At 32.7% G+C, this 17,608-nt stretch overlaps 2 protein-coding genes across 5 annotated transcripts; both read left to right on the top strand.

Annotated features, from left to right (window-relative positions):
* Positions 1 to 3,298: 3,298 nt before the first annotated feature.
* LOC117602105 (ATPase family AAA domain-containing protein 2) lies at positions 3,299 to 11,562 on the top strand. Of its 3 annotated transcripts, XM_034319653.2 has the most exons (17): positions 3,364 to 3,479; positions 3,551 to 3,680; positions 4,178 to 4,400; positions 4,583 to 4,940; positions 5,007 to 5,178; positions 5,299 to 5,380; positions 5,468 to 5,717; positions 5,792 to 6,006; positions 6,089 to 6,381; positions 6,450 to 6,767; positions 6,840 to 7,021; positions 7,104 to 7,290; positions 7,383 to 7,861; positions 7,939 to 8,124; positions 8,394 to 8,429; positions 8,633 to 9,518; positions 9,616 to 11,562. In XM_034319653.2, exons 2-17 carry the CDS (start codon positions 3,675 to 3,677, stop codon positions 9,703 to 9,705), a joined length of 3,963 nt encoding a protein of 1,320 aa, XP_034175544.2. In that variant the 5' UTR covers positions 3,364 to 3,479; positions 3,551 to 3,674; the 3' UTR covers positions 9,706 to 11,562. The 3 variants fall into 3 exon arrangements, with proteins under 3 accessions (XP_034175545.2, XP_076547755.1, XP_034175544.2); XM_034319654.2 differs by lacking the exons at positions 3,364 to 3,479; positions 3,551 to 3,680 and adding an exon at positions 3,299 to 3,337; XM_076691640.1 differs by lacking the exons at positions 3,364 to 3,479; positions 3,551 to 3,680; positions 8,394 to 8,429 and adding an exon at positions 3,299 to 3,337.
* Positions 11,563 to 13,657: 2,095 nt separating this feature from the next.
* Positions 13,658 to 17,553, top strand: LOC117602112 (ATPase family AAA domain-containing protein 2-like). 2 transcript variants are annotated; one of them, XM_076691651.1, is made up of 10 exons: positions 13,658 to 14,208; positions 14,296 to 14,444; positions 14,506 to 14,775; positions 14,844 to 15,035; positions 15,852 to 16,033; positions 16,174 to 16,357; positions 16,487 to 16,672; positions 16,764 to 16,896; positions 16,977 to 17,075; positions 17,430 to 17,553. In XM_076691651.1, the coding sequence occupies exons 1-10, from the start codon at positions 14,055 to 14,057 to the stop codon at positions 17,438 to 17,440; spliced, it is 1,560 nt and encodes a 519-aa protein (XP_076547766.1). In that variant the 5' UTR covers positions 13,658 to 14,054; the 3' UTR covers positions 17,441 to 17,553. The 2 variants fall into 2 exon arrangements, with proteins under 2 accessions (XP_076547766.1, XP_076547765.1); XM_076691650.1 differs by having other exon boundaries at positions 17,406 to 17,553.
* The last annotated feature ends 55 nt before the right edge of the window (positions 17,554 to 17,608 follow it).

The following is a 17,608-nucleotide window of genomic DNA, read 5'->3' as shown; positions in this document are numbered from 1 at the left end:
CGATGAAATGCCCAAAAACGATCCAGTGGAGTTGCCATGGTCCATAAGGCAGCTATGGACCAGCTGCCGTGATACAGCCTTGGATTGGCTGTACCCCTTTTTTAGATTAGTGTTGCGTCTTATAAAATTCGGTAGATTTGAGTAGTGTTGCGTTACAGTTCGCGTTTTCTCTTTTTTTCTTTTTTTCAGCTTAGTGTTGCGTATAATGGAGCAGCCTTCACGCGTACGCTTTTGTACATATTATATAATTAATGAAATTAGTGTTGCGAGTAAAAAATTCACGGTTTGAGAATCCTCCTTTTCTGCATTTTAATTGCATGTTTGTTAAAGATAGTGTTGCGAATGACATTAGCGCGATTGTTTCCCAGTGTTACGACTTATAAATACGCGATTGCTTTGCATTAGTTTATAGAGTTCCCTGCTAATTAGTGTTGCGGTAATGAATATTCGCGTTTTGCATTAGAAATACCCAAAAACGATCCAGTGGAGTTGCCATAGTCCATAAGGCAGCTATGGACCAGCTGCCGTGGTACAGCCTTGGATTGGCTGTACCCCTTTTTTAGATTAGTGTTGCGTCTTACAAAATTCGGTAGATTTGAGTAGTGTTGCGTTACAGTTCGCGTTTTTTCTTTTTTTCTTTTTTTCAGCTTAGCGTCGCGCATAATGGAGCAGCCTTCACGCGTACACTTTTGTACATATTATACAATTAATGAAATTAGTGTTGCGAATGAATTCGCGATTGTTATTAAATTTTTTACTTTTTTGCATTTATTAAATTAATGGAAGTAACTATGACTCACATTCGGTGGGGATCCATTGCTAGTCAAGGATTTCGCGGCCTAAGACCGTGAACACCATCTCTGGGAGATATACCCATGCATTACTAGGCTTTTGCAGGCGCAGCTTTAGAATACGGAACATATGAAAATATGTTACCATATTCTAAACTGTAGTCCTTTTGTCTATACTATGGGCGTCCATCAATCTGACACCGTTGGATGCAACGTGTTGGACGGGCGGGTAGCGCTCTTAGCGAAGGGGTGCACTCTGTCCTGGCGTTACGACGTCCAGGCGGGGTGGGTGGTATGTAGCGTCTGGCGTAAGTCTAGGGGGCGTGAGACCCTTCGTTGCCAGCCGATGTTTTGTCATAGTTCAGAATGTTTGCATTTTTAAAATTAGTGTTGCGTGTGATTTCGGTTTGTTTTATAGGGTTTGCTTAGGGATTGCTCTTATGGGCAGTCAAACTTTTCTTTTCAGGTTCCCCTGTACCCTCCCTCCCACTGCCATGCCCCCATTCTTTTTTCTTCCCATTTTTTAATTTTGAAAATTTTGAGCATTCGGTTATTGGAAATACTGTTAAATAATATATGAATTTAATGTTTTCAGGATATTATTAGGTACGATAAAGTTTTAAAGAGAACTTTATTCAAAGTTTTATTTAAAATGGAAATTCATTTTATTTTTTGATGATTGGTGATAATTTGTTTCAAGGAATATTTGTTCATTCGAGATAGCTTATTAAATTTTTATTTTACTTTGGTTAAACAAAAGTAGTGGATAATTGTTGTTCGAGTTGTTCAGTTTTAATTTTTGATCGCGATGTTTCGTTTCAAGTTTACGGAGAAGCTAATTAAATTACTTTTATAAATTTTCATATTCTTTTCCTGAAAAGCAAAGTCCTATCGTGATTTTTTTTTCAGTTTTTTCATTTACAATAAATTTGCATTGAAAGGTGTATTGAATAATATAATGCAATAAAGTCGAGTAGAGTCGTGGTTGTACGTACTATATGTATATTGCAGTAAAAGGCAGTTGTTTCAATTAAAATATTGTGTGCTATTTGTCGCGAAATGAACGAATATTAAATACAATAAAATGAAATAATTAATGTTCTTAACTCAAATATATATTTTTCTGAATTTCTTTCTCTTTATTTTGGTGCTGAAGATTGCTTTAAATTCATATTTCGTATCAAATTGATTTTGAGTTATTAACAACCACTCTGACTTTTATAAAATTTTATTGTTACTAATGTATCTTCTTTCCAGCTATTAATTTTTCTTTGTCTTTATCTGGATTCAATTAATCAGTTTCTGTTACAGAGAAATATCTTTATAGGAAGTATGAAATAATAATATCGTATAATCGACTGGAAGAAATGTAATATAAAATCTAGCGTCCATAAATGGAATTCAATGTATCCAATTAAGTGAAACAAGGTGAAAATGATTGAAAAGGAAAAATGATTCTTATAAGTGGTAATATTTGAATCTTACTATTTTCGAAAATTGTATTTAATCCTTTTCTGTTTCTTTCAGGCAGCTTGTTTTATGATTAATGCTACATGAGCCTTATTATTTTCTTAAATTATGTTTAATCCTTTTCAGTTTTATTTTAGGAAGTATTCTGGTGAGGACAACAAAATCAACAAATTCATTGGACTTATTTATGTACATAGTCATTAAGATATAATCGTCAAACACTGCAGTGTTTAATTAGGAAGCGTTAGATTTAAGCGAATTTTTAATATAATTACGAGCGCTCGTATAGATAGATATTCTTAGTAGTATAAGTATGTAGGACAAATATGCAATTGCATATTTATTAATTACAGATCTGTAATCAAAATCAAAATTAAAAAATGTTGCGATAGGAATAAAAAGCAAAAATCTACGTAAATATATGTATAGATAAGTAGATAGGTAGGTAGTGAATAAAAATAATGCTCCTTTTGTTGTTCGTTTGCACAACAGTCAAAAACGTTTTGCAAATGTGCATCAGGAGGATGATGTTTTTGAATAAAAATAAAAATTTGCATAAATGGAGGGTGGATGGGATGAGGTAGGGCGGGTCTCCACCCGCAGCAACCTCCCCGTGGTGAGACCTGGGCAATCGTTATTATTTGATGACTAATTAATAACTGTATCATTATTTCTATGGTATATTTATTAATTATGCAGCAAATAATACGAGCGAATTGGCTGCGAAAATGCTCTTTTTCTATTCAATCGCTGTTATATTTTTTTCAGGAACTATGTCTTTAAGATTCTGAAGTGTACCACATTGCAAATACAATTTTACGGAGAGAAAATTAATAATAATGAATGCATGGTCAGTATTGTTTAATTTATACATATAGCATACATGGGTCATTTAGGTATTTGCGAAAGGTAACGTAGTATAGCATGCCGTTAGTTGGATGCAATAATTCAGGTGGCGCTTAAATCAGTTTCTAACATGGCCTGTTTTACCGATGCGGAATTTGGAGTTCAGCCTCGACGCTTGCATCACCTTAAAGATGGCCACAACTGGTAAACAGGTTAGGTTGGGTTCGTGGGTACGTTTACAGCCAATTTCAGTATGAGTTTGCATATATAGATAGTGATATGTAGCTTGCAATATGATTTTTGTAACCGTTGCCTTCAAAAAAATTGTCTTTTGCAAGAACAAACTTATTGGTTGTGATACGTATTATACAAGTCTGTATTTTCCTTATTTTAATATAAAGCAATTTTAAGTGATAGTCGATTATAAAACAATCTTTCTGAAGGTCTAGTGTGCATGCGCTAGGTGTACTCGATCGAGAAAGTGGTGTTATTTTACCTGAGGCATATGACGGACGTTAACAATTTCTTTTTTAATTTAACTACTAATTCGCAACAAGAATTAGCCAGATGAAGGTAATTTGTGTAGTAGGGTGTTAAATATTTTCTCTTTTAATGATTTAAAATCCAAAATGATTCGCGGAGATTAATGTTCGTGTGTTTCAGGGTGAACCTAATTGCTTTCATGGTGCTTTGTTTATTATTATCATAGACAGTACTTTAATTTCCATTGTTTTACATTCTGTATAATCCATTATCAATTTTATTGTCACTCTTTATTAAGACACATTTTTTACATATATTTTCGTATATTTTTATGCTCCAAGAATGTATTTAAATGGCTAGTGTTTCATTCTACAGACAAAGCAAAATTTAAAAAAAAAGCGCGTATTAACTATCAAAATTTCAAATCCTTTTTTCTCTTAATAAAAACAGGACTTGTAATAAAATCAAAAAATCATGGAAAAAAATTAATAATTTTCCTTTGTATATTTTGCATTCTTAAGAACATTTAGTAAATTTAAACATTAAGATTTAATGTTTAAAATAAAATATTGGTGGATACGTTATAGATAATGTCAGATGATGATGCTGCATTGGACTCAATGGATACAGAAGAAGATATTTTTTCTCCAAGGGTCCGCAGTCTTGGCTCTAATGTTAGAAGGGTTAAAAATTTGCGTACTCTACGATCAAATTCTACTTCTCATATATCTGTGAACAATTTAAGCGTACGCCGTAGTACCCGTAATAGAATGCAAACATATGATAATCTTAACACTAGCTGGATTTTAGGTACTGGTACTATTACATTATAATCTGAATAATACTTGATATATTTAATATACTATTTTAATGTTATTTTATTATTAATACAGTAATGATGTCAGTTCAGTGTTACATAATTCCTTCAATCATTAGCTTTTTATTGTTAAATAGTGATTGCTTTTAAACTTTTATGAAATGTTTGTTTTTAGGAACTCAAACATTGAAAGGTTATCCTATGTTTCAACAACATGGTTCTTCATCTGATAAAGAAATGGTGGATGAAGTACCTGAAAGGAAGCGTGATGTTAGGGACCGTATGCCTCTTAGATCACGTGAAAATCACCCTCCTAATAAAAATCCAACAAGACATATTAGGGAAAGAGCTGAACATGATAGGCAAAATAATAGAGAACTTAGAGGCAGAGGTGATCGTGATCTTAGAGAAAAAACAGAACAAGAGAAAGATATTAGAGATCTTAAGGAAAGACAAGAAAGAGAGAGGACAGAGAGAGAACATAAAGATAAAATAGAAACCAGAAGTAAATCGAATGAAGAGAAAGATATAAGGTAAATATATATTTGTATAATTTATAGATTTAAGAAAGTATTAATCATTGATAAATTTATTTATAGAACAAGAAAATCTGATAGCCCAAGTAGACTTAAAGAAGGACCTGTTACAAGACTTGGTGGTAGCTTAGGTGAAAAAGATGTAAAGCCTAAAGTAGATCAAGATGAAGCTGATGAAGATAGCTTGCAAGAAAGTGAAAAGGCTGAAAATAATGATAATTATGAAAATGAAGATGTAAATGATTTTCTGCAATTTTTTTTTAACATAAATTAATTTTTTGTTTTCAATAGTAATGTTGGCCTTTGCTTATAAATTATGAATAAAATAACAATATTACAAATATATTGTTTGTAGGGTTACGAAGACATGTATACACGTATTAAACGAACTAGAAGAAAAGCACAGCGGCAATTACCGAGAGGTGAAAAACTTACAGGTTTGATGTTTAATATATACTATACATGTTACTTTAGTTGTCTACAAATATTATACCATACTATTTCTTACTTATTATTTCTTACAGTGGTAGATAGTGATTTAAGTGAATCGTCTGATTCTCCTGGTCCTAGAAAATACAGTTTACGTCAAAAAAAGCCTACTGTAGATAGATTTCAAGCTAACGTAGAACCAGTTCGACGGTCTATAAAAGCACTTAGAAGTGTTCTCAGTAATTCGATGAGAAGGCGTAAACATAGAAGCAAAAGTACAAGCTCTAGTGATTCCAGCGATTCGGAACCTCAACGTTATGATAAAAAGAAAAGCAAAAAAGCAAGGTAAAATTTTGGAAAAAATTTCATTGAATATATAATTATCGTATCAGTTGTTCACACTATTCACCTCGTAACAGGCAATCAGCAATACCTCAGGGTGGACCACCTCATCGTAAAGCGGATATAAATCCAATTACTTTAGATACTAATATTAGATTCAGTGATGTCGGAGGCTTAGAATCACATATTCACTGCCTTAAAGAAATGGTGGTTTTTCCTATGATGTACTCAGATGTGTTTGAACGCTTTCACATTACGCCACCGAAAGGAGTACTTTTTCATGGTCCACCAGGTATTATTCTGTTTGTTGTTATTAATATAAATGCGAAGATGTGTATTTTTACGGTTTTTATTAATATCAAATATTTATTTAGGAACTGGTAAAACGTTAATAGCTAGAGCATTGGCAAATGAGTGTAGTCAGGGGAGTAGGAAAATGGCATTCTTTATGAGAAAAGGCGCGGATTGTTTATCTAAATGGGTCGGAGAATCGGAGCGGCAATTGCGACTATTGTTTGAGCAGGCTCAACTAATGAAACCGTCCATAATATTTTTTGATGAAATTGATGGCCTTGTACCTGTTCGTAGTACGAAACAGGATCAAATTCATGCTAGTATTGTGTCTACACTTTTAGCGCTTATGGATGGCCTCAGTGATAGAGGAGAGGTAAAGTATCTTAAAAATATTTCTTTCACTTCATATACATGAATGTATTATAATTTTTTTATTGACAGGTTATAGTTATCGGAGCAACAAATAGAATAGATGCTATTGATCCAGCATTACGGAGACCCGGTCGTTTCGACCGAGAATTATTTTTTCCCTTACCTTCTATGAAAGAAAGATTAGAAATATTAAAAATTCACGTTAGTAAATGGAAAAATCCTCCACCAGATCAATTGTTAGAAACATTAGCTGAAAAAGCAACGGGTTATTGTGGTTCAGACCTCAGAGCTTTATGTACCGAAGCAGTTTTGCAAGGGTTGAGAAGAACGTATCCCCAAATATACATGACTAGCAATAGATTACTTTTAGATCCTGAACGAGTTGAAGTATGTGCTTATTAATACAGAGTATAAGAATTAAAAATTAATATGATGGTAAGATTATATGAATTTTTACAGGTAAAGAAACGAGATTTTTTACAAGCAAGTTCTATTCTTGTACCTTCATCACAAAGAGTCTCGCCGTGTGCCCGAAGAAAATTGGAACCCTTTATGGAACCGTTATTAGGGCCTTTAATAGAAGAGTTACTTTCTTCGATAAAAGGAATATTTCCTCATGGGGTTAATCTTGCTATGGCAAAGTAATAAAACTTTACACTCACGTATGACATTCTGCATGTAATAGCCATTTGTTATTTAATATTGTTGTACAAAACATTTTAGGGTGAAAATTACTAAAGGAATTCATCGACCGAGGCTATTAATTTCTGGCGGAAATTTGTCGGAAGGTCAAGGGCCACCCTTAGCACAGGCACTATTGTATCACATGGAACATCTACCAGTTCAAACGTTAGATGTTAGCACTCTTTTTGCAGAAAGTGGACGATCTCCAGAAGAAACCTGCGTGCAGGTTCGTTCATTGTAAATACTATAAGAAAAAGATCAAGTGTTAATTAAATACGTTATAATTTGTAGTATGTTTTTTTATTGTTCATAATGTAGGTATTTAATGAAGCTGCCAGAAATGTACCGTCCATAATTTATATTCGATCGATTGATCAGTGGTGGCCACTCGTACCTGAAACTGTCAAAGCAGTTTTTTTGTGTCGTATCGCAGCCCTCGATCCTTCATTACCCATCTTAATTTTAGCCACAAGCGATAGAACATATCAAGATCTTCCGATTCAATTACGAAGCCTTTTTAGCGAGCTTCGCGGAGAAGTTTATTCTATGAAAACACCAACAGCGGAACAAAGATCGAAATTCTTCCGACCTATTTTTATGATTCAAAGTCTAAAACCACCGAAAGTAAAGGATGATAAAGTAGAAGTTTTAGAGGAACTTCCCTTAGCACCAGATCCTTTACCAAAGAAGTTAACGGAAGAGGAAAGGAAATTGATATACGAGAAAGAAGAAGTGTCGCTAAGGGAATTAAGAATTTTCTTAAGGGAAATTTGTGCTAAGCTCGCAAGGAATAGACAGTAAATATAATGTTATTCATTTTTATTTAACTTATTACTTTACGAACTGAACTTAGCAGTTAATTTTTGCATTACAGATTTTTTATGTTTACAAAACCAGTAGACACGGAAGAAGTGCCGGACTATAATATGATAATACAGCAGCCAATGGATTTAGAAACAATGATGACAAAGATTGATATGCATTGTTATCTCTGTGCACGAGATTTTCTTGATGATATTGATCTAATATGCAAAAATGCTTTGGAATATAATCCAGATAGGTTAGTACGTTCAACATTTATTTTTATTATATTCATTAATTGTCAATTTGATTTTATAAAATCATATATATATAAATTTAAATAGAAAAGCATTTAGGGAATTTATAATACTCCGTTTCCTTTTAAATTTTCTTGAAAAGCAAAAATATGTATATTATGTTATTATGTTATATTTATTAATACTGATATCACACATATAACATATATGTAAATATAAGTAATGGAGCTAAAGTTTATACTGACATTCATATTGTGTGTTTTCATGTCAGCTTACGTGATAGGCCCTCCCTTGGAATATTAAAGAGGTAGTTCTGACATTCCTGCTTATCCTGTTGCTGTTGTTGCTCCGTAGTGAAAGTGGCCTTCAATTCATTACTCATACTTAAATAATACATACGTCATAAATATTATATATTATTGAAGGCTACTCATATTAGTTCATGTTGCTTCTCATTAGTGATGTATTTATGCATAATCTTCATATACATTGTACTGTATTCTTTCACAGAGATCCGGCGGACAAATTAATAAGGCATCGTGCATGCTCTCTACGCGATAATGCATACGCGTTGATAAAAGCAGAATTAGATTCCGATTTCGAGGATAAATGTCGTGAAATTTCGAAGAACCGAAGAGTTACTGAAAGTTCAGTTAGCAATGAGGCCGAGAATAAGAATAATCGGCTAAAAGCGGAGCAACCTGTAACCATATCCGAACGAATAGATAAAAAAGATTCTACGAATTCTAGTCATTCTCTTGTTGTAAATGGAAAGAGATATAGTAATTCTAGGAAGCGTAGGATACCAGCTTGGGCAAGGGGTTATGTTAAAAAAGTTCATAAAAAGAAAAAGATTGCATTCGATGAAAGTTCAACTACACTCGATACCAAGGTCTGCTTAACTAATGAATCTACTACTAGCATCGATTTAGAAAAGTTCCAAGAATTCGAAACCGAAGCAAATAGTGTTCTAAATGGTCATATACGTTTGTTTGATAATACCGATTCCGAGAATGATTCGCAAAATGAAAGTTCAAAGTATGCGCAAGCAACTCAAAGCAATAACGTTCCTGATCAACGCATCGATGAAATTGAAAATGTGGAGATATGTTTTACAGAGGAAGAGAAACAAGTAGAAAATAGTGGATCTAATTCTTCGTCTAGACGAGAAAGTATGGATGAATTATCATTCGCCATCGAAAGTGATTCTTGTCTTGCTAGATTCGAAGGTGATGAGAAGCTTCTGGTAGACAAAAATGAAATGGAAAATGCATGGCAATATACCGTTAATAGTACTAATGATTTTCCTGTTGAAGTATTATGTGACATTTATGTACAATTGAGTCGATGCGTAGGGAAATATGCTCAGAGTTATGATAGAAAATCACTGCCAAAGGTAAATTATTCAAAATTCTTAAACTGAAGTATAGAAAAATATAAACTATAATTTTGTGAAACCTTACAACGTACTACATAATTTATAATGTGTATAGGATTTGCTCAAGGAAGTGAGAAAGTTTGAAGAATTCAAGACAACGTATCAGGAAGCTCACGATATCGCAAATCAAATGGACATAGTATAAATCATCTGCGAGGTTTAGAACATAACAAAAATTTTTTTGTACACAAGCACTGAACGAAGGTGATCAGTAAATGTGAAATCACATGATAATTTAAATGATTCTTTTTTTTTTTTTTCAACTCTTGCAGCTGCTGATGATTAGAAAAAAAGGTGAATTTTATTATCTTGCACATATTTATGATATAATCGAAATAATAATATATTAAAATTTCGGTTCTCAAAAACATGGTGAAGTATAACTGTGTTTTTTTTTTTTTTTTTTTTTTTTTTTTAGAAAGAAACAAAAGTATTATACATGAAACTAAAAAAAGTATGGAAAAAACAAAAAAACAATTTCAACTATTTATCTTAGTATGCAATCATAAATTATTATAACCATATTGGCTTTCATTATCTAAAATGATTAGTGGCTGATATTATATCTCTCTTAGTAAAAAGGTTGGATATCGAATTTAAATATTTAATTCAATAACTATATATTCTATATTCAATAATTGCCTATTTTCAATTGTAACTTTTTACCTAAAAGAATTTGTCATTGGTATAAAAAAATGCAATGAATTAGTTATTATAAAATGTCAAACCACCTGCTTTTTTATACAAATCGCTTAATGAAATATTTGTGGAAACAGATTTTTAAGTTAATGTATAATACTTTACATCTTAAAAAAGATGATATACTATTTCATCGTAATACAATTTTGCAAACACTGGTCATACAAAGATGATGGTAATTTAATATAATATGTACTTAACTATAGTTTTTTACATGTATAATATTTGACACTGTTATGACATACATTCGTACAGTAGTACCATGGTAAATTATTATAAGGTAAAATGCATTATAAATTCTTAATATGCGCCAGTTATTACTTTGGATTTTTACAGTTGTGTAGGTAATTTTTATACAAGATACTTTGAATGTAGACATATCTTCATGTATAAGTTTTCAACATGAATATAGAAAATCACATATGTCTTATTTTAACAAAAAATCGGTCAAATAATACTCATAACAAAAGTTTAATTCTAAATTGTGCTTATTTGAACGGTAGTTTGTATTAATTATTTCAGCTATGAAAACTTATAAATAGATTTCATAAAGAAGTTAATATGTATATACATTCCAAATCTTGTAAGCAGTGTTATATGTTGTATATTAAACATTTCTGGATTTGTACATAATTTATTCTTAGTCAATTTTACTAAATTTCGATACTAAACATTATTTGTTATGTTAATTTTTCAATTCACATCTTTACTTAATGTAGTGTTAGGTTCTAAAGATGTACCTAATCAAAAATCATGAATAATTTAATACATTGAATGTGTATTATATGTCGGTTGTATAGAATAACATTTAGTGCAATGACTTGTTTATGAATGTATATAAAGATTATTCGGAAATAGTACAAATATGTCATTTTTATATACATTAATAAAAACTAGGAGTCATTGAAACTGTTGCAATGTTATTCAAAATTAGTTTGCAATTGCAAGTAGTTAAATAATATTCGGGTGATTAAATTAATTTTACTTGGGGTAGTTAATACATTACTGAAATACAGCATATGCTTTTCAGTTTATTTTTACCAAAGTTATAAGCCATAAGCAAAGTAATTATGAATAGGGTTTTGCGTTATTGTCAATGTAAAAGTGGATATAATTAGAAATATGAAATACCTCGGTAAGATCTTAAACATTTATAAACAAAACTATGTCTGTATAAATACTAGTGAATATTTAGCATAAATTTAGATTTGTATACTGGTTGTGATCCATACTATAACTGTGAAAAGGTAGTTACCAAATTCTGATGTACTAGAAAAAAGGCAAATAAGGTTCTTCCTGTTATTATCAATCATATAAATAGTATTCATGTATACAATAGCTGTGTCTGTTAATGGATTTCTTTATACAGTTTCAATGGTCTAGGTCGGTACATAAATGGGAAATATACATAGGAGTGCGTTTAATTGGCGGGATAGTAAGGATTAAATAATTTTTACAATCGAGCATATAGGAACTGATAATTAGTACCTTTTTTAAAACACATGGTATGCCATTGTCTGACTTAGCAAATTGTTATTATTCGTAATAGTAAAAATGTCGAAATCCAAAAATTAGGTTTGATATTGTAATAAATTCATTTTTTGTCTATAAGTTTATAGTTAAAATTATGGCCGAATCTTTTTCTATAATTATTTAAAATTTGTTAGAATATAGGAGTGAAAAGACTGAATTTTAGAAATGCTCACTACATAATATTTATTTTTTTGTACAGTTTGTGTTTAGATTGAATTAGCAAAGCAATTTCTGATGTCCTATTACATGATCTTCAATAATGTAAATACTAAATTTCAAGATAAAATAATTTTCTATATAACTTTACAAATATACTATATAACAGTCTATATGTTTAAAGTTTTGATATATGTTTGATGTCATTGAGTGATATACTAGAATTATAATAATTGATTTGCAGTAAAGCTAATTTGTAATGATAACACAATCAGACAGAAAGAACTTATTTTGTTCTTTATTGTTGATTAATTGTACCATTGAAAAATTCGAGTGGTATTATCAAATAAGTGATTTAGTATTATATGTGAAATTGCTTCCATATTTAATTGTAAGTTGTTCAAGAATTCTGAATGTTATACATGTATGTATAGTATAAAATTGATTCTTGAAAAATCATTGTTTTAGTGAAAATGTGTTTTATGAAACTCAAAATGCAAATTAGTATATATTAGGTGAATTTTAGTTTCTTGTATCAAATTTAATGAAATTGGTCGATGGTTTCTTTTACTCAGGTATCTGTTTCTGTACAATAAGAACAGTCAACACTGTGCAAATTAGTGCCACATTATAAAAAGTAAATAAGTATTGATATGCATGGTAGATAAAAAAATGATTAGAAATATTGTTACCACTACACAATATGATTTACGATATGTCGTATAAGGAATTTAAGTAATGATGCTTTTACTTTTGAAAGTGTTTATACAAATTTCGTTTAACATTCATGTATCAATGTTACAATCGTTCTTTTCTGTTAATTAATATTTCTCAATCCAGCAATATAACATTATTTAATCGAATTACATAGATATTGCTTATATTTGCCAAAGAATTTATGTAAACACATATAAAAATTAAAAAGATTCGAAACATAAAGCCTCAATAAATGATACAGAAAAATCACAGGTATACAATTAAAGCAAGCAAATGATTAATTGAATCATTGTGATCTTTCTGTTTCAATTAATAGATATTACATTCCACATTATAGTGAAGATCCGAAACATGTATGTAATTACTCAAAGAATAATTTCTGGTGCTATTTTTCTGATGTACTATCATCTCTGTATTACCAAACGAAAACGAAGAAAAGAAAAACAAAAGAAAAATACTATGTAATTATATGATAAATATGTAAATTGTACTAATCGAGAGGTTCTCGTAACCACTGCCGTTCGAACTAGTTATTACAATTACTTTGCTGAAGTATTCAGATAATAAAACATTGTAATACTGTTGTTTGCAAAGACCGTGTTGTATTATAATTCAATAGAATGAAGTCGAATTTGGTAAATTAACGTGATCTTTCGCAGACGACAGTTTTAAGCATACGAAGCAGATGTGTAGAAGATACAAAGAACAAAACAAAGGAGCATACACTGCCTTATTTATTTTACCATACAATTAATACGTTTTATTGTCATTCATTGTAGCATAATAAATTGAAGTTTCATAACGTAACGATATGTGTTGCGTTTTACTGTCGAGAGGGTAGATGTCCGTCCTCCTCCTCCACGAAGATCTCCTCGAAGATTTTCTCCATGAAGATTCCCTCCACGAAGATTTTTATACGAATTTTAAAGGGGTAGATCTCCCAAAATGAGCTCGAACGAACACGTTCGATTCTATATTGGTAACACAATATAGAATCAAAAATCTCAAAATAAAATTCATCAGAGTGGAAAAAAAAAGAAGAGTCAAAGTTACTATTTAAAAATTTATACTATTTCTCAATTCAGAAGCACGCGAATGTTGCTTCAAAGCGAACGAGAACGATTCGTATGTTTCGTTGTGAAATCGTATCGACGACTAGGAATAATGAAATTACATCGTGAATCGACTTGAATCAATCAATTTTATCACCGTTGAAAAATTCCAGTAAAATTCACTGGGAAAATTATGAATGATGCACGTGTAGAGCGAAGATAACATTTTTGAGAGTGTATGGAAAATTCGTCGGGCAAGTGTGAAATCCCGTAACATAAATGAGAATACGGTGGACGGGCATGCAAGATAAAAGCTCAGAGGGAAGCATCACGAAAGATGTCCAGCGCGAAGGATTTCTCTTGCATCGGAGGATTGGAGAAGCACATCAGGGTGGTGAAGGAAACGGTCCTCTTTCCGCTGATGTACGGTGACGTTTACGCAAGGTTCAACCTGAAACCTCCTAGGGGCTTGCTGTTTTACGGGCCTCCTGGTAAAATAAAGCGTTCTACGGTTCGTAATGAAGTATGATATTTTGGTAGGCGATCCTTCTTCATTGAAAAAAATTGCTGTTTCACAGGAACGGGGAAGACATTGGTAGCCAGTGCTTTGGCTTCTGAGTGCAGCAACTCTGAACGTAAAGTTTCTTTTATATCGAGAAAAGGTTCTGATTGCCTTAGCAAATGGGTCGGAGAGAGCGAGAAGAAACTTCAGAAAATCTTCACCCTGGTTATTATCATTATTATAATCATTAAAATTTATGTTTCTAATAGTTTTCTCCACTTTCCAGGCCCAACAATCGAAGCCTTGCATAATATTTTTCGACGAAGTCGATGGATTAGCACCGGTTCGATCGAGCCGACAAGACTTTGTCCACGCTAGCATTGTCTCCACTCTGTTGGCCTTGATGGACGGCTTGGATAACAATTCCGAGATCATAGTAATAGGAGCAACGAACAGAATCGATGCTATAGATCCAGCTCTGAGAAGACCTGGCCGATTCGACAGAGAGTTGTATTTTCCGTTGCCCTGTTACAACGCGAGAAAGGAGATACTCTCGGTATCATTGTTCGTGGAAAAATTCAATTTCTAACATCGATACGCGTTAAACAACGAGATTTATGGCAGGTACACATCAAGAGTTGGAAGCAAAAGCCACCGCAAAAATTTTTCTCTTATCTGGCGTCGAAAACGGTCGGATTTTGCGGCAGCGATTTGCAAGCACTTTGCGCCGAGGCGGTTATGTGTTGCGTACGAAGGAATTATCCAGAAATATATACCTCCAAGTCGAGATATCAGATCAACGATCGACATCTTAAAGTAAGTTAAATAAAATAATACAAGTAAAAAGAGGAGGTTTTGTCGTAAAACGTTTATTGTATTCGATCGACTTTCGAACGTCTCCTCGAGCAGGAAAACAGGAAACAAAGGAGTGATGGTTGCTGGGGAGTGGCAATTTTGTGCCCTAACACCGCCGGTATAAGCAAAAAACTTGGAAACGGCCAAGGCTCATTTGGGCCCATTCCTAAGTACCCAGATATCCTTTGGACCTATACGTCCTGGGGTGCTCCATTCAACACCACTTCATTTTTTTCTATCCTTTACCATTTTAAAGCAATAACTTAGCTTAATTGCACGAGTCATCCTTTATGGCGAAGGACAACGACCACATGTTTGTTCGACGGTAATAAAGTCATAAAATCAAAATTCTTCGAGTTCTGGAAATTCTCTTATGATTCACAATTGTAAAAGGCAGTAAAAATGTAAATCGTATCAAACGACTTTATGAATCTATTATTGCACCCTGACGTCACGATTTTTATAGAGGTACGAAGAAGGTAGGAAACGTTAAATTAATCTATCAGGAACGTAAATCGAGATATTCGTATTAGCATACGTTTACTTCGTCACACGTGTATCAGCTGGGTCATTTGCCCGAGGCGACGTATTTAATCTGTCTGTCGAACCTCTACTTAGAGTCTGTAACATTTAATCAAGCAATAAAACGGAAAATAGTTTGTTGCAAAATACACTTTCTAACTAATCATACAGTCTCAGTTGCGTATAAAGAGTTTTTCTTTGGTGTTTTATTAATAACTGCTAGACTGTATTCGAATTTAAACATTGCCTTGATAGGTTGAGAAACAAGATTTCCTGAAGGCTCGACAGAACATAGTTCCAGCTTCCCATCGCGTTTCAATTGCCCCAATCAAATCTTTGTCCTCCAAGATGCAGCCTTTACTTCAAGACAATCTATCACGCATCCTGTCCCAACTTGATATCCTTTGTCCAGTAGGAATGCTGATTTGCGACGTCGTGTAAGCATTAAATTACTATTCACCTAACTGTTAAGTTTCATGTTGTCCCGAACCTGTTAATTAGAGGGGTAATAAAAGAAAATGACTGACTCATCGTTGACCTGAACAGTGTGAAATGATCGAAGGAAATTCTTTTACAGCACCGGCAAAGCTGTATCCAGGTCAACCAGTTGTCCTAGGATGTTATTGTGCGGCGATGATTGCCATACTCGTCATCTGGGACCGGCGCTGCTTCATACCTTGGAACATTTACCATGCCACGTGTTAGACGTGACCACTTTGTTCGAGGAAACAGGAAGGGCTGCGGAGGAAGTGATTATTCAGGTAAATAGCGACCGATGATTCCTAAAAGGACACTTATTAGTCTTTTCTCCTTCCGGTGTGAAAAATCAATAATTATTTGAAAAAGGATTTTATAGTTATACGATTGTATTTTGATGAATGTATCGATAGAAGATGAAGATGGCTCGACGAAGTTTACCATCGATGCTTTACGTTCCTGATGTCTTAGCTTGGTGGGACTTGGTGGACGAGCCAGCACGTGTTGTTTTTACGTCACTGATGCAAGGGTTAGATCGATCGGTACATATGTTAGTTCTGACTACGGCGAACTGTTCTCGAGAAGATCTACCAGCAGATGTAAGATAGATTACAATTATACCTCTTCCGTTATGTTAATATTATATAATAACGATTATAAGCATGATTTTTAAATTTATTGAAATATTAGGTCGCAAGCTTATTCGATGAATATCAAGGCGAAGTATTAGAAATATTACCTCCCGCAGAACAGCAGCGTGAACTATTCTTTAAACAATTATTTGTTCATTCGTCTGATATAGAATCAAATCGATCCTCCCAAGGTATAACTTGTAATAATTTTCTATCGCCATATTAGTTACGAGTCAAGAAAAATGTTAAATTATATTTGTTATTAAAATAGCGGATTTAGAACAATTTACGAATATAAAGAAGGCCAAAGAGGTAGGGAGGAGAAGGAGATTAACGAATCGAACCGACCCGAACGAAAATTCTTTATCGCGTAAGTATTTAATCCGTTATTTATTAACGAATCAATTATCTGGCATACCATAGGACTTACTTATTTGTTCAGTAATCGATTACATCATAACTGTTTCTCGAATTAATCGTAAAAATATTTATCTTATCTCCTAAATATCGATAGCCTCTATCAAGGAGTCTGATATTATTTTTAGTCGAATTCGTAAATGCAATTTACGATACGATACGTTTCCTCGAATTATGATTAATCAACAATATTCTACGAATCGAAATCAAATTAAGAATGAATTAATATCACCATTGTAAAGAATTGTTTATGACATTCAATAGTAGCGTTAATTTGGTTTAGCTATATCCTTCGAAGTAATTATAGAATATTCATAAAGTTATTATGGTAGAAGAGGTATCATCGTCGAGGAGAAACAAAATGGAGTCGAAAACTCGCAGCAAGCTTTACACCGTCCGATCGGCTCAATTGATGGCAACATCAAAATCAAGTAATATCATCAAATACAAACCACCTTTACTCCATAAACAACGAGCATTATATTT

Source organism: Osmia lignaria, chromosome 13 (genome assembly GCF_051020975.1).
Source record: "Osmia lignaria lignaria isolate PbOS001 chromosome 13, iyOsmLign1, whole genome shotgun sequence".
NCBI classification, from domain to species: domain Eukaryota; kingdom Metazoa; phylum Arthropoda; class Insecta; order Hymenoptera; family Megachilidae; genus Osmia; species Osmia lignaria.
Note: the sequence above shows the minus strand (reverse complement) of the source record. Positions and strands in the feature narration are given on the sequence as shown.

What these genes read in the sequence shown, in the direction of transcription:
- LOC117602105 (XM_034319654.2), top strand. Translation starts at nt 3,299, where the DNA reads ATGGCCACAACTGGTAAACAGGTTAGGTTGGGTTCGTGG. An exon ending in AATGAAGAGAAAGATATAAG is followed by an intron (nt 4,941 to 5,006) that starts GTAAATATATAT and finishes ATTTATTTATAG; the next exon opens with AACAAGAAAATCTGATAGCC. An exon ending in CAGAAGAAACCTGCGTGCAG is followed by an intron (nt 7,291 to 7,382) that starts GTTCGTTCATTG and finishes TTCATAATGTAG; the next exon opens with GTATTTAATGAAGCTGCCAG.
- LOC117602112 (XM_076691650.1), top strand. Translation starts at nt 14,055, where the DNA reads ATGTCCAGCGCGAAGGATTTCTCTTGCATCGGAGGATTGGAGAAGCAC. An exon ending in TTCAGAAAATCTTCACCCTG is followed by an intron (nt 14,445 to 14,505) that starts GTTATTATCATT and finishes TCCACTTTCCAG; the next exon opens with GCCCAACAATCGAAGCCTTG. An exon ending in ATGCTGATTTGCGACGTCGT is followed by an intron (nt 16,034 to 16,173) that starts GTAAGCATTAAA and finishes ATTCTTTTACAG; the next exon opens with CACCGGCAAAGCTGTATCCA.